Source organism: Setaria italica, chromosome VI (assembly GCF_000263155.2).
Source record: "Setaria italica strain Yugu1 chromosome VI, Setaria_italica_v2.0, whole genome shotgun sequence".
Taxonomy (NCBI): domain Eukaryota; kingdom Viridiplantae; phylum Streptophyta; class Magnoliopsida; order Poales; family Poaceae; genus Setaria; species Setaria italica.
In genome coordinates this window covers 24,086,198-24,103,492 of record NC_028455.1, presented here as the reverse complement: position 1 = coordinate 24,103,492, position 17,295 = coordinate 24,086,198, and the positions used below count along the sequence as shown (strand labels likewise).

Genomic DNA, 17,295 nt, shown 5'->3' with positions numbered 1-17,295 from the left:
CACCAACCGGGATAAAAGGCCCCCCCCCTTTTATCCCGGTTGGCGACGGGACCCGGGACAAAAGGGTACCCCCGCCAGGTGGGGCTGGGAGTGTACCCTTTTATCCCTGCTGCAGTTGGCAACCGGGATAAAAGGGTACGTTTGGGCGGGAGACGAAACGTACCCTTTTATCCCGGTTGCCGTTGGCAACCAGGATAAAAGGGGGGCCTTTTGTCCCGGTTGCTGTTAGCCCCGAGACAAAAGGTCTTTTTTCCTATTTTTCTTCTCCCGCCTGTTTTTTGGAAATGGATTTTATTTTACCTTTTCACTGCATTTCAGGATGAAAAACAAAACCTTCACAGATTTTGTACATGCAAAAATATATTTAATTAACGAGTAAATTGACAATAAGTATGAAGTAATCATTAATTCTATACCAACTCATTTAGCCTGTAAAATATTTATTTTACTGCATTGCTGTGATCAAGAAATTATTCAATTAAATTATTTGAATGCGCAGATGTTGGCGCTAGAAATCGGTCAACCGAATCCCAGCGGCCGACACACGACCCGGGAGAATCTGCTTAGCTCCTGTTCGGGTGAATGCCCTGGTGCGGTTCGCACGGCGTGCCAGCCAATCTGACCTGTTGATTGGCAAGGAAGAACACGTGTCAAAATCAGTAACTACGATCGGCTAAGTTTCCGATCGAGAGAGCTTATCGGCAGATCGGCCGATTTACTGTGGTAAAGAAATCGGCTACAAGACAGCACGACCCCCGTAGCCTTGTAGATAGAAAAATATTAAAGTAATCGGTACAAGGCACGTAGTAACAGCACCAGGAAAAGATCTAATCGGCAACAGATGGATTTGGTAACAGAAAGTAATGAAAGCCGATACTACCGATTCCTAGCGGGGTAACTGGTGATAAAAACTAGGAGAACAGGTAAAAACCTATGAATCTAGTCGATATCGATAACTGATGAATAAAATCTAAACGAAACAACAGCGATGCGCCGGAAGTTAAAGCTTAGATATTACTCGATAAACGGAACTTACAGAATCGGCCGGAGATCAAGATGATGCAGCCCTGCCAACCCGCACGAACTCGTGAGAAGGAAAAGTGATGGCGAAGTCGCCTGCTCGAAAGTAAGTACGAAGAATAAAGTAACTTGTTGTATTGATTGATTGTTTTTTTTTTTTACAGATTTACAAAGGTAGCTATTTATAGCCCCGTACAAATAATCTTCTTAACCGACTAGGACTCTATCTCTAATTTAAACAGAAAACAAATATCTACAAGCACAATCCGAGCTAAACTAATTACCCCACGCTTCATGGGCTGAACTCCACCTTATCCTTCCATCTTTCCAAGCCCATACAGGCCCACCTTAGTCCACCTTCCTGATCGGCCGATTTCTTATCAGCAAAGGATTGCCGATTGGGAACCCGGCGTATTCACTCTGAAGCAAAGTAAAAGCCACTTGACCGATTCCGCGCTGTAGCACCTTTTGGCCGATTTCCATCCGTCCTCCTTCGATTTCTTTCCTCTTTGGCGCCGATTCTACTGATGACGAAATCCGGCGTCAACACATGCCCCCCAGTTTCGGAGTAAAACATAGCCTTTTACTTCGAAATTCTTTATAACCTCTCTTCCGAAACGGCCGCAGTGAAAATATCCTTCCGTTTCGCGGTCTCCCGGCTGATCATTGCAATTTTTTGAAACGGGCGCCCACGACAGCCACTACCCCGAAAAACTCGACGCGCCGGCGCGTTGAAAATTCCATCTTTACCCTTTCTTCAGGCACCCTATAAATATCATTTCACCGCAACTCATCTTCAAGCTCACATCCCTCTTTCCAGCGCGCGCACTTCCTTCCTTCTTCAATCTTGCCATCGAAGCCTTCCAGCTCCAGCTCCTGTCACTTCTTCCCCTCCCCTTCAATGGCGACTCCCTCCGGTAATTCCCCAGCACGCGATGCTCCAGGGACAATGCCCCCGGTGGAGGTAGCACCTCCGGTAACGGTGGCAACAACCGTCACTCCATCCATAGATGAAGGAGCTTCATCAGAGATCCCAATGGCGATCCCCATTACGGCTTCATCATCTGCATCTGCATCGGCGACCACACCGATTACTCAGAATTTTATACCGGAGGTAAACACCGAATTTTTCCTCTATCGGTAACGTATTTATCTTAGATCTATTCCTTATATTCTTATGCCTCTTTTCCTCATTTAGGCGGTTAGACATAGAATCACTATCCATCTCACGGGTAGTCCTGGCCTTGTTTGCCTTGGTCCCATGGGAGACCCAGATCCAGCAGACCTCATAAACTTGGAAACTGACCGGATACCTTTCAAACGATCTGACATGAACTTAGATCAATGGGCCAGCACTTTTAGATCTTGGCCGAATGAAACCCCCGGTTGGAGGGAATGGTACCAACGGATGGCCACGTCAAAGAGCGTCTTGTGGGATGAACTCAAAATCGGCCAATGTATCAACCTCTCTCTGTCGCAAATGGAGAAAAACGAACCGCTAGTGATGGCGGCTTCCTATTTTTGGTCTGACGCTCTTAATGCATTCTTATTTGGACACGGTCCTATGACCCCCACTCTGGCCGATGTGGTCCTCTTGACCGGCCTGGACATATCCTCTCCTGACACGCCTTTCCAACTTCTGACCGTACCGTCGCATCGGCTGGACGTAAGAGGAATCGGCAGCTGGAAGGGCTTTATTAGTAATAACAAGAAGACCGGTACTATTGATAATAGGGAGCACACCGCTTTCCTGATGATGTGGCTAGAAAAACACCTTTTCTGTGGAAGAGCCGCCGGCCCAACAACCAACACCCAATCTTTAGCCGAGGCACTGTCCAAAGGAAGCCACATTCCTCTCGGGAAACATCTTCTGGGTGCTGTGTACCACATGCTCCACCAAATCGGCACAAAACTTTCCAAGGGAGAACCAATCGGCAACCCAGGTGGGCCTTGGTGGTTCGTCAATCTATGGTTGAACCTTTACATGAACAGGATCACCCGGCAGCCAGTGGACCACATGACGTTTCCCAATATTGAATCGGCGGAAGACCCTACCGAGCGTCGCCGATGCATGTCTTATGGTGAAGCGGCATCAGCTTTTCCAGGTTGTGCGTATTCCGCTACAAAGGTAGCCGAGTACTTTCGGTGCTTTTACGATGGATTTAATGAGGACGCAACTATCTGGTTTCCATACCAGCGAGACATTCCCATCTTCGAGCTCCCTTCCTGCTTTGACTCAACTTCTGGCCGGTTTGATGAAGATCTCTATGAAGGGTTGATCAAGCCAGGGATCCTACCGGCCAATTTCTTCTCAGGGAAGGATGCCCCTACGTATGAATTCTACAACCCTTCTGCTGCGGCACGACAATTTGGCATGGGTCAGCTGCCGATTCAGGTGTACTTTGCTGGCAAAATCAAGTTTAGAGATGATCTCAAATCTAGCCTAGATTACGGTCGGTTGCGAGACCGAATTCCAGACTCCAGTACAATTAACTTGAACGACTGGCTAGTAGCTCCATTTGCTGTTCAGCCGTTCAAACTATGGTGGGCTGATTGGAAGCAATTCCTCTTCTGCAACTCAGCATCGGCATACTGCAATCTTCTGGACCCGACCAACATTGATCCAAACGCCGAGGTACTTCACATAGCCGATTTTTATTCCCTTTTATTCCCCTTAACACGACCGAGTACTAATGATTTTATTATTTTAGGCCGAGAATCGGATCCCTCCAACACACAGCCGCAGCGGACGACTGATAGAGAGTCATCCATACACTACTTATCCCCTTATCGGCTATAACGCCCCGTCTGTTGACGTGATTACTGGCCGATCGAAACAAGTTCATAAAAGGACTACCAAGAAGACCAGTCGCCGAGTCCGGGCTCGTACGGGATCGGCGGATCCTCCCGTGAGCGTATCGGCAGACACTTCGGCCGTACCACCTCCTCAAGTCATTCAAGGTGCCGATACTCAAACCATGACGCAAGCTGGGGCGGCCGCCGCATCGTTGTTGTTGGAGGCCATACAGGTAAAACTGAGTTGCGCTGTCTCCGATTATTATTTTTGATATTAATTTTTCTTTTATCTTTAAACTGCACAGAGCATCCCTACAGAAGTACCACAATCGGCAGCAGCCCCTCCAGCTATTGACGTGCCCCCGTTTCCTTCCGTTAATGTATAGAACTTCTCGTACCGATTTCCTTTGGGCATTTACGTACCGTATTTATTCAAACTTCTGACACAGGCCATCGGCACATCAATCGCTCCTCGATCGCCGATTTCTTGTCAGGAGGCTGGTCCAAACACTGCGCCAATTATCGTGGAGTCCTCTCCATCTGATGAACCCATGGCGCAGGCCCCCGAGCAAGGCATGGCGGCTTCTCAAGTGCAACATGAGGAGATTCGCTTCAAAATGGTATTTTTCTGTTTCGGCCTCCATCTTAGCCGATTTGCTCTTTCTTACAGCTGGTTCATTTCTTTTCTTTATTATCTTCAGGAACAGGATACCCCCGACAACAGTCTCTTTTCTTTTGCGGTCGCCCTCTCTGACGACGAAGAAGTTGCTTCTCGCCAAGTCGCCTTGAGTTCCGTTCCTGACGACGTCCGAGCCAAACTTTCCAGCATCCGATCCCTCCTTCAAGGGGACATCGGCCGATTAGTAGAAGACGCCTCGCCGATTCGGCAGCTCTTCAATGACGTCAGCGGACGAGTACCAGAAGAGGCGGAGGAGGCCCTGGCGCCGGCGGCCTTCATCGAGTCTATGAGGATCCCGGTCTTCAGAGCCCTTCGTCACATGGCCGATCGCGCTAAGCTGACCAAGGCTCGCGAAGAGGAAGACGCTTTCAAACGTCAGGCTCAAGAGGCGAATCGGCGTATCCATGTCCTAGAAGATTCCCGTCCGGCGATCATAGGAGAAATAGACCGTCTCAAGCGTCGTAGGGCGGAGCTTGCCAAGGAAATGGAGCAAGTGATCAAGGCAATCAGTGCCGAAGAGAACAAACTCGAAGAGCTACCTTCTGTTATTGCCGATTTAACACGGGAGAGGCAACGCTTTGCTCACGAGGCACTGAGACTCCATCGCAGCGCATCGGAGGTTCCTGGATCGGCGGAAGAAGACCAACGGGTACTTGACTCTGCCGATCAGATCCGGCGTCGGGCCATCACGGCCATCGATACCCTTCTGGGTAATCTGTAAAACACTGACCGTTTTGTACGAATCATTTACTACCTTCTTTGACCGCCCCTCGCGACGCCCTTTCTATTTATTGCCTTCTTATTACCGATGGGACGTAGCTTTACCAGATTTCCACGCATTCTTTTATAAATACCAAGCTCGGCGCTTACTCCTGGTAACATCAATCTTGGCTCTCGGTTCAACCTTTCTGCCCCTTCTCATCGGTGCAATTTCTTCGCTATGGCCTCGTCATCTTCTTCTTCCTCTGTTAACCAGGTGAAGTTTTTTGACCTCTACCTTCCTTTCTTTTTTAGACCCTAAGGAAGAGAATATCCCTCCTCATCCCTTCTTTGTTTCAGCCTCAACGTCTTAGCCCCGAGCTCGTGCGCGCCATTGAGTGCATTCATTCCGAAGATCCATTAACGTCGGAGGACAAGATGCTGATCGCGGCTCACCGAGAAGAGCTCCAGGATCACATTACCACGGAGGCTCGCGTAGTCTTGGATTCCGTGGTGAGTGAAAGTAACCAGCAATCTCCACCTGTCAGGGGCGATCGTTGTGGCGATCTTGAAGACGACATCGCCACGGAGGCCCGAATGATCCTGGACTTCGTGGAGAGGAATGGCAGCCGTCGACCTCCCATTGACAGGAGTCATCCACTCCCTCGGCAAGTCGTTCTTGAAGATGCGGGAGTGGGGACTTCGCGCCCTCCCGTAGATCTCCCCGGTCAAGTCGAAGCGGAGATTTCAATGAAGGCCATAGAAGAAGAATACATCCGACTCATGATAGAGTTAGGTCGGGCTGAGAGGGAGCGTAAGAAAAAGAATAATTAGTTGCTGTATTTTTGTTCTAAGGGCGACTAAACATTTTGTCGGCCATGTAACCCGTCGCCCGTACCGAATGAATGTAATCGGCCGTTCCGGTTGACTTTATGTGTGTCTCAAGACCGAATCGTATCGGTCATGTATGATCGTGTTTAATTCCTTAGGCACCGACCCATATACTTGGGTAATACCTTTTTAAATACCTCCCATTCAGAGCTCTAGTGAATTCTTCTCCTTCTATTGTTTCCAAGATATAAGCATTTGCCGATTTTATACGGCCCTTCCCAGGTAGGAGACCATTTACCGAATTTAGGATCTTTCGACCCGATCGGTAGTACTAACTTCCATACCAAATCTCCGGGGGAGAACTGCTTGACTTTGACCTTTTTATCGTACCACCTGGCCACTCTCTTTTTATTCTCTTCGATACTTATCAGAGCCCTTAGTCGATGACCGGCCACATCATCAAGTTCTTCTTTCATAAGTGCCGAGTAGTCGTCGGCCGATAACTGGTCTTGAAGTGAAATGCGCCTTGATCCTGCCCTCGATTCCCATGGAAGTACTGCATCGTGACCGTATACCAACTGATAAGGAGATAACTTGGTGGCCCCATGACAGGCCATTCTGTATGCCCATAGGGCTTCGGTTAAACACAGGTGCCACTTCTTCGGGTATTCTTCAATCTTCCTTTTGATCAACTTGATTATTCCTTTGTTGGAAGATTCTGCTTGACCATTGGCCTGAGCGTAATACAGAGAAGAATTTAACAATTTGATGCCCATATCGGTTGTAAACTCCTCAAATTCCCCCGATGTGAACATCGTTCCTTGATCGGTTGTTACAGTTTGAGGGATACCGAATCGGTAGACGATATGATCCCTTACAAAATCGGCCATGATAGCCGAAGTCACAGTTCTTAATGGGATTGCCTCCACCCATTTGGTGAAATAATCGGTGGCGACCAGAATAAACTTGTGCCCCTTGCTCGATGGTGGATAAATTTGGCCGATAAGGTCTATTCCCCACCCTCTGAACGGCCATGGTTTGATGATGGGATTCATGGCCGATGCAGGTGCATGCTGGACATTTCCAAACTTTTGACACTCCTGACAACCCTTATAATATTTGAAACAATCTTCAAGGATCGTAGGCCAATAGTACCCATTGTTTCTGATCATCCACTTCATCTTATGTGCTGATTGGTGAGCTCCGCATACCCCTTCGTGGATTTCTCCCATTAGAGTCTTGGCTTCTTCTGTCCCAAGGCATTTAAGAAGAACACCTTCGATCGTTCGGTAAAACAGATCATCTTCGAGTAATACGTATTTGGTAGCGTGAAAGCGTACTCGCCGCTCCACCTTTTTAGACGGATCCTTTAGGTAATCGGCAATTTCTTTGCGCCAATCGTCAGCTGCAAGCTCTAAGGCCATGGCGCCTAGAATCGGCCGATACCCAGATGCGTGTTGAGCGAGTTTGTTCGCTTCCTCATTGCGGTCTCTTGGGACATGCTCGATTACTGCCGATCTGAATTCTTTTAACAGCTGTAGGCAATCTTCGTGATGAATTCGTAATATGTCATCTTTGCACTCAGCCTTCCCGGTTAGTTGATCCACGATTAACATCGAATCTCCGAAGACCTCGACAGAATCGGCCTTGACTTCTCTCAATAATCGTAAGCCTTTTAATACAGCTCTGTATTACGCTTGATTGTTTGTGGTGGCGGTTTCTATCGGCAGAGAAAAATCGTATCTTGCCCCCCGAGGCGATATGAGAACGATGCTGATTCCCGATCCGACTCCGCATGATGACCCATCAAAAAATAACTGCCAAGGCGCTAGTTCCACGAAGGCGATCTCCGGCCCACAGTGCTGTGCGACGAAATCGGCCATGACTTGACCTTTGATGGCTTTTGCCGATTCGTACCGTAGGTCAAATTCTGATAAAGCTAAAATCCATTTACCGATTCGCCCTTTCAATATCGGCAGTGACAGCATGTATTTCACTACATCATCTTTGCATACGACTATACATTCTGCCGACAGTAGATAGTGTCTGAGTTTGGTGCACGAGAAGTAAAGACACAAACACAAACGCTCTACTGGAGGATATCTTGTTTCGGCATCCAGGAGTCTTCTACTAACGTAATAAATCACCCGTTCTTTGCCTTCAAACTCTTGGACTAGAGCCGACCCAATAGCTTTTTCATCGGCTGATAAATATAGTTTAAACGGCTTACCCGTTTGGGGGGGAACCAGGACTGGGGGCGAGACTAAGTATCGCTTGATGTCTTCTAACGCCTTGCGCTGTTCTTCTCCCCAAATAAATTCTTGGTCTGGCTTCAACTTCAGAAGTGGTGTGAACGTCTGGATCCGTCCAGATAGATTAGATATAAACCTTCCGATGAAGTTTACCTTGCCGATTAGAGATTGTAGTTCAGTTTTGTTCTGCGGAGCGACGACTTTGTTGATGGCCGCTATGGTCTTCTGATTGACTTCAATGCCTCGTTCGTGCACCATGAATCCTAGGAACTGTCCGGCGGAGACGCCGAAAGCGCATTTGTTGGGATTCATCTTAAGACCATGTTTCTTGGTACACTCTAGGACCCTTCGCAAATCGGCTAGGTGTTCCTCGTGGCTTTTGGATTTGACCACAACGTCGTCGATGTAGATCTCCACCAGGAGGCCGATGAGTTTGTGGAAAATATAGTTCATGGCCCTCTGATATGTAGCACCAGCATTCTTCAAACCGAAAGTCATCACCACCCACTCGAATAGACCAAGATGGCCTGGACATCTGAAAGCCGTTTTGGGTATGTCCTCTTCGGCCATAAGTATTTGATTGTATCCGGCGTTCCCATCCATGAAGCTAATAATTTTGTGCCCCGCGGCAGCGTCGATCAGTACATCGGCCGTAGGCATGGGGTAGCCATCCATCGGTGTGGCCTGATTAAGATTTCTGAAATCGACGCAAACGCGCAGTTTCCCGTTTTTCTTATACACCGGTACGATATTAGAAATCCACTCGGCGTAACGACATTGCCGAATAAATTTCGCTTCAATTAGCCGAGTTATTTCGGCTTTTATGTCTGGTAAAATTTTAGGATTGCATCGCCGTGCGGGTTGTTGGTACGGCCGATACCCTGGTTTTATGGGTAGCCGATGTTCAACAATAGATCGATCTAATCCGGGCATCTCGTGATACTCCCACGCAAAACAATCCTTGAATTCTCTTAATAAATTTGTCAATTTACACTTGTACTCTGGATCTAAATTTGCACTAATAAAAGTCGGCCTTGGTTTGGTCCCGTCACCTAAATCTACCATTTCCAATGAATCGGCCGACGTGAATCCGTGTCCCAGCTTCCCGTCTTCTCGGGCGAACTGATCCATTTATTGCGCTTCTTCAGAGCCGACTGCTCGGATCGGCTGTAGGCCAAAATCGGTGACCTTCAGGAAATCAGTTTCCCACACCCTACCTGATATGCACCTGACGGTTTCGCAGCTCCATTGCTGTGCGTCGGCTGCTGCGATGCTGTACGCGGAGTCGGCTTTGACCACCTCGATGTTGTCGCCGACCCATTGTACCAGGCATTGATGCATAGTTGACGGTATGCAGCAGTTTGCGTGTATCCAGTCTCGTCCAAGAAGCATATTATAGGACCCTTTGCCATTAATGACGAAAAACGTGGTAGGAAGGGTCTTACTGCCGATGGTGAGGTCAACGCAGAGGGCACCGCGAGCGTTTGACACCTTGCCTTCGAAGTCCTTGAGCATCATGTCCGTCCTGGTTAGGTCGTCATCGCTCTTTCCCAGCTTTCGGAGTATGGCATACGGCATGATGTTGACGGCAGCTCCCCCGTCGACCATCAATTTAGTGAGGGGGCGACCGTCAACATGCCCTTTAAGAAACAACGCCTTCATATGTTGTCGTTCGTCGTCTTCGGGCTTTTCGAACGTGGCCATCATTGGTTCTAACGCCAACCGTGCTGTTTGTTCCTCTATTGCCGACACGTTCTGTTGATCGGCAGGGGTCATAAACTCCGTCGGCAATATGAAAACCATACCGATTTCGGCTGCCGATTCATCACCCGCCGATTCATCGTTGCCCTTGTCGTTTCCTTTGGGGCGCCATACCCGAGGCCTCCCTTCCTTCTTGTCCATCGCGCTTTCTTCTTCTTGCTGTTCCCATTGGCGGAGGCGTTGGACTCTTCGTTTTTGTGATTTGGTCAAACCATCGGGACACCATCTGGGGTTTATTGGCCTCCCTTCTTTCCTGGCGCGTTCCCATTCTGGCTCGCGTCCTAACGGGTTCTCGTCTGTTACCCGAGCATCGGCCATGTCTTGGAGCCGACTGTGAACGCTGGCTTTGCTACTTGATTGATCATGTCGATCGGTCCTGCCCCCCTGCCTATTATGGCTTCTATCTTCTGACCGATCATATCGGTCACTTCTGCCCCCCAGCCGATCACGCATGGAAGGGCGCTGATCATCTGGGTTGCGCCGATTCCTGCTGATCGGTTCTGGCCTTCCGTCTCTGGAGCGAGACCTTGTAATCGGCCGATTGCTTCGATAGGGACCGTTGCACTCTGGGCAAGTATCGGCTGATGGAAGCCTGAGGTTATTTTCCCAACAATGGATGAAGAATGGGCATCTCCAGTGTTCTTCGTGTCGACGCATTGCTTCCTCTCGGGACCTCGATCGTTCATGTTGGCGTTGGTACTTTTGGAGCAGGAACTGGGAAGTAATACGTGGTCTATCAGACTCACCATCGTCGTCCTCCATTCGCCGTTTCCCTTTGATGTCTTCGGGTGTAACTTGATTTCTGGGGTCGACAGAGCCGCTCCTTTTTGCCGATTCGGACGTCAGCACTTTTGTTTGGAGGGGATTCTTACCCGTATCCACCATGTTGGTAGGAAAAGGGTGTTGATCAATCTTCATAGGTTTAGCCAGTTTTGCCGGCACTTCAAATTTGAGTCTGCCTTGCTCAATGGCGTTGGTATCATGTGATGTGGCGTTATGCCACTTGCAATACTTCATCTTCTTCAATTGTTCGGCAGAGGGTATCGTGTGGTAAGGCGAGAGTTTAATTTGTCCTTCCTGGAGTAGAAGATCAAAGATTTTGTCAGCTTTAGTTGTATCGAAACCAAATGCTTCCGGCTCCTTTTTGCCGAACGGGCATGATATCGGCTTCTTTCCTTTAATCCACTCTGCAAGTCCGATGTCGGCGTCTTCCTCGTCCTCTAATTCTTCCAGGAACGCCACTTTCTTCTGGAAATTCCTTCTTGGATCGAATGGACGCACCTCTTGTCCGGACAATCGGTGGACAATCTGGCTCAGGCTCTCGAATTCTTGCGAAGCATATTTCTCCTTAATGTGTGGCAGCAGGCCTTGGAAAGCTATATCGGCCAACTGCGCATCGGTTAGAGCCAAGGAGTAGCATTTGTTTCTGATTTCCCGAAACCTCTGTATGTACGAGGGTATCGGCTCATCACTTCGTTGCCGGAGGCTAGTTAAATCAGACAACTTCATTTCGTGGACTCCAGCATAGAAGTACTTGTGGAACTGCCTCTCTAGATCGGCCCATGTGATAATCGAGTTTGGTGGCAAAGTGGTGAACCATTGGAAAGCCGATCCAGACAAAGATGACGAGAACAACCGTACCCGTAGGGCATCTTGCGTAGCTGCTTCTCCGCATTGGATGATGAATCTATTCACATGTTCCACGGTAGAAGTATCATATATTCCGGAAAATTTAGTGAAATCCGGGACTTTGTACCGATGGGGAAACGGCAACAAGTCGTACGTAGATGGGTATGGTGTCCTGTAGGTATAAGTTTGCACCTTCGGCTTCAGTCCGAATTGTTCTTGCATTACCTCCGCGATTTGCGCCGTCCAATCCGGTTGTTGTTGGGGAATAATTGGCGGCGGAATCGGCACATGTTGATAAATCGGAGGTTGAATAAAAGGAGGTTGATGAAAAGGTGGTATCTGAGTATAAGCCGGCGGTGTAGTAAAGGACGGCTGCTTGTATGAACCACTTGTTCCATCATATAGCATGAGCTCTGACGTCTTGTTGACCTCCGGAGCGATAGGCTGGTATGGTGGTATGATCGGCCGAGTGGCCGTTTGGGAGGGTGTCTGGAACGGAGGATTTCCTTGGCTGACCGATTGATTCAAACCGGTCGTGTTTAAGGGTGCCCCCCAGGGTAAAGGAATGACTGGAGGGAGTGGTGCAGTGGAGCCGTATCCCAAAGGAGTTGATGACGTAGAAGCACCAGATCCTCCGACAGAGGATTGGATCGGCTGTGAAGCCTGATAAGCCTGATTTGGTGGAATCGGCTGAAAATACGTAGGCCCCCTGTACCCCTGTGGTATACCTCCGGCGAAAGAGTTGACAACAGCATTGTGCACCATGTTTGAAAGTACCGGGGATTGGTTGATGAAGGCGTGATGAAGAGATTGCTGAATCATATCGGACATTTTGTCCGAATCTTCTGAAATCGTGATCTGGCGGGGAGTAGGGAAAGGAGACTTTTTAACAGTTTCCCCGCTCCTGGAACGACTGAAGGATTTCAAGCAAGTTTTCCGGACTTGCTCCAAATACTGATTTAGATCTTCTTTTTGGTCGTCCTTTAGATCTGCCTCCGTCACTTCGATGACGTTATCTTCGGAGACTTCAGCAGCTTTCGACAAGACAGCGGTTGTAATGGTCCCACCGGGCGTGCCAAAAGTGTGTTGGCGCTAGAAATCGGTCAACCGAATCCCAGCGGCCGACACACGACCCGGGAGAATCTGCTTAGCTCCTGTTCGGGTGAATGCCCTGGTGCGGTTCGCGCGGCGTGCCAGCCAATCTGACCTGTTGATTGGCAAGGAAGAACACGTGTCAAAATCAGTAACTACGATCGGCTAAGTTTCCGATCGAGAGAGCTTATCGGCAGATCGGCCGATTTACTGTGGTAAAGAAATCGGCTACAAGACAGCACGACCCCCGTAGCCTTGTAGATAGAAAAATATTAAAGTAATCGGTACAAGGCACGTAGTAACAGCACCAGGAAAAGATCTAATCGGCAACAGATGGATTTGGTAACAGAAAGTAATGAAAGCCGATACTACCGATTCCTAGCGGGGTAACTGGTGATAAAAACTAGGAGAACAGGTAAAAACCTATGAATCTAGTCGATATCGATAACTGATGAATAAAATCTAAACGAAACAACAGCGATGCGCCGGAAGTTAAAGCTTAGATATTACTCGATAAACGGAACTTACAGAATCGGCCGGAGATCAAGATGATGCAGCCCTGCCAACCCGCACGAACTCGTGAGAAGGAAAAGTGATGGCGAAGTCGCCTGCTCGAAAGTAAGTACGAAGAATAAAGTAACTTGTTGTATTGATTGATTGTTTTTTTTTTACAGATTTACAAAGGTAGCTATTTATAGCCCCGTACAAATAATCTTCTTAACCGACTAGGACTCTATCTCTAATTTAAACAGAAAACAAATATCTACAAGCACAATCCGAGCTAAACTAATTACCCCACGCTTCATGGGCTGAACTCCACCTTATCCTTCCATCTTTCCAAGCCCATACAGGCCCACCTTAGTCCACCTTCCTGATCGGCCGATTTCTTATCAGCAAAGGATTGCCGATTGGGAACCCGGCGTATTCACTCTGAAGCGAAGTAAAAGCCACTTGACCGATTCCGCACTGTAACACCTTTTGGCCGATTTCCATCCGTCCTCCTTCGATTTCTTTCCTCTTTGGCGCCGATTCTACTGATGACGAAATCCGACGTCAACAGCAGAAAAATCCATGTTAGTATGTGGTTAACAATGTTCATGTTTATCTAAAAAATCTTCACCTAACAAATTTAATAACACATGAAATCATACATAGGGTACATTACAAATTGTATCAATTAATACACAAAGGTCATGTACATTTAACGCATTACAATACAACGTTGTAAAATTTCTTCTTCACGAAAGTTCCTTGATCATGATCGCGGCGTAAGTACGGAGCCTCTTCTTTGGATAGCAGGATGCTTGGATCAACTTCAACGGCGAATGGAGGCATGCCATCAAACTGATCATAATCATCTGATTGGTCTGTTTTATCCTCGACTCCCACGATTTTTCTTTTACCTGGAAGAACTATGTGGCACTTTGGCTCCCATGTCTCTTCTGGATTCCTCTTGGGTTTGCTGCACATGTCCTTCACATAGAACACCTGATGCACATCATTGGCAAGTACGAATGGGTCATCACTGTATCCAGTCTTGCTCAGATCTACTATTGTCATTCCGTACTGATCTTTGGTGACGGCAGTTAGCTTCACCCAATTGCAAAGAAATAGAGGGATGTACAGCGGTCCGTATTCGAGTTCCCATATCTCCTGTATGAAACCATAATACGACTCCTTGCTATTATTTCTGTCCATGGCATCTATGCGGACACCACTATTCTGGTTCGTGCTTTTCTGGTCCTTGGCTCTCGTGTAAAATGTGTAACCATTTATCTCATAGCCTTGGAATTCGACGATTGTGGTAGTAGGTCCCCTGGCTAACCAGGCAAGCTGTGGGTGAATCTCAGAGTTACCCATAAGTTGTTGGCGCAACCAGGAGGGAAAAGTTTCCATGTGATGACGGGTAAGCCAAGCATCGGATTTGGTCGGGTTTTTGGAAGCTACCATCTGCCTGTGCTGCTCGATATACGGAGACACAAAGGATGACTGTTGTAGAACAGTGTAGTGTGCCTTGTCGAACAAATCAGTATCATTGCTCAAACTTGATTTCCTTCCAATGGTGCCCATTCCTCGGAGCCTCCCCTCGTGGCGTGAAGTTGGAACCCCAATCGAGTCAATTGAATCAATAAAATCAACACAAAACTCGATCACCTCCTCTGTTCCATATCCCCTGGCGATGCTTCCTTCTGGACGGGCACGATTAAGAACATAGTTTTTTAGGACTGCCATGCACCTCTCGAAAGGCCACATATTGTGCAGGTATACAGGTCCGAGAATACCAATCTCTTTTACTAGGTGAACCAGTAAGTGCGTCATAATATTGAAGAAGGATGGTGGAAATAACAACTCAAAACTGACAAGACATTGCACCACATCGTTCTGTAGCTTTGATAGCTTGGATGGATCGATTGCCTTCTGCGAAATCGCATTGAGAAACGCGCATAGCTTTACGAGCGGCAACCGGACATTTTCTGGTAGAACACCCCTCAGTGCAACCGGAAGCAACTGGGTCATCAACATGTGGCAGTCATGAGCCTTGAGATTTGTAAACTTCTTTTGTTTCATATTTATTATTCCCTTTATATTCGAGGAGTACCCAGACGGGACCTTCATACTATTCAAGCATTCAAACATGCTATCCTTCTCTTCCTTGCTGAGAGTGTAACTGGCAGGACGTAAGTAGTGCTGTCCATTATCTCTCTTTTCCGGATGTAGGTCATCTCGTTGCCCCATGGCTTTCAGGTCCTGTCGTGCTTCCAATGTATCTTTTGAGGTTCCATAAACACCCATGAAGCCTAGCACGTTCACGCAAAGATTCTTCGTCAGGTGCATCACGTCTATTGCGTTGCGAACCTCTAGGATTTCCCAATAAGGTAGCTCCCAAAATATTGACTTTTTCTTCCACATGGGTGCATGTCCGTTATCGTCGTTCGGAACAGGTTGGCTACCAAGTCCCTTTCCGAAGACTACATATACATCCTTCATCATCTCAAACACACGCTTTCCATTACGGTGTGCAGGTTTTTTACGATGGTCTGGCGCCCCTTTGAAATGCATCCCGCTCTTTCTCAGCTGGTGGTGAGCAGGGAGAAATCGACGATGACCCATATAGACGACCTTCTTACAGTGCTTCAAGTACATGCTGTCTGTGTCGTCTAAACAGTGGGTGCATGCCCGATATCCCTTATTTGTCTGTCCTGAAAGGTTACTCAATGCAGGCCAATCGTTGATGGTTACGAACAACAGTGCTCGTAGATTAAAGATCTCTTGTCTATCCTCATCCCACACACGTACACCTTCTTCCTTCCAGAGCTGTAAAAGGTTATCAACCAACGGCCTTAGGTACACGTCAATGTCGTTGCCGGGTTGTTTTGGGCCTTGGATTAGCGCCGGCATCATAATGAACTTCCGCTTCATGCACAGCCAAGGAGGAAGGTTGAACATACAAAGGGTCACAGGCCAAGTACTATGACCACTACTCAACTCACCCAATGAATTGAATCCATCAGTGCTTAAACCAAACCTTATGTTCCTTGCTTCACTTTCAAAGTCTGGGAATTTTCTATCAATTGATCTCCACTGTGCCCCATCTGCGGGGTGTCTCAGCATCTCATCTTCCTTACGGTCTTCTTTGTGCCATCGCATCAACTTAGCATTCGCCTTGTTCCTGAACAAGCGCTTCAAGCGTGGTATTATAGGGAAATACCACATCACCTTCGCGGGAACTCTCTTCTTGGGAGACTGCCCCTCGACATCACCAGGATCATCTCGCCTGATCTTATACCGCAGGGCTTCGCAGACGGGACAAGCATCCAATTTCTCGTATTCATCACCACGATAGAGGATACAGTCATTAGGGCATGCGTGTATCTTCTGAACATCCAATCCAAGAGGACAAATAATCTGTTTAGCTTCATATGTTGTGGACGGTAATTCATTATTCTCGGGGAGAATCTTCTTGACAATGTTCAACATCCCCTGAAATGCCTTATCGGACACACCATTTTTTGCCTTCCATTGCACAAATTCTAGTGTCGTACCTAGTTTTTTATGGTCCTGCTGGCAACCTCGGTACAACAATTTTTGGTGATCATCTATCATGCGCTGCAACTTTGCTGCTTCCTTCTCAGTTTCGCAATCTCTGTATGCATCTTGTATCACCTGACCAAGGTCATCAGTAGGGTCATTTTCTGCAAACTCATCTTCATCAGCCTCGCCCATTGTAGTACCTGCAAAAGCTTGGCCTGCAACCCAGTCCGGAATGGTGTCATCTTCCTCCTCCTCCTCGCCATCTTCCATTACAACCCCTAGTTTACCGTGCTTGGTCCAAACCAAATAGTTAGGCATGAAACCGTATTTAAACAAGTGGCTGTGAATAGTCCCCCAGGAATCGTTTGAATACTCCTTCCTGTTATTGCATTGGAAGCATGGACAACATACGAACCCATTCTCTGGCTTGTTCGCTTTTGCCACTTCGAGAAAATAATGCAAGCCATCAATAAACGCCTTGCTCCGCCTGTCTGCATTATACAT

At 47.7% G+C, this 17,295-nt stretch overlaps 1 protein-coding gene across 1 annotated transcript; it reads right to left on the bottom strand.

The window, feature by feature from the left end:
- Nucleotides 1–13,992: 13,992 nt before the first annotated feature.
- On the bottom strand, nt 13,993–17,295 carry LOC101772603 (the record flags this gene model as incomplete). Its single annotated transcript, XM_014805415.1, has 3 exons — nt 15,616–17,295; nt 15,230–15,462; nt 13,993–14,953 (listed from the first exon to the last, which is right to left on the bottom strand). Coding segments are annotated over exons 1-3 (2,874 nt in total), but the record flags the coding sequence as incomplete, so codon positions are not given.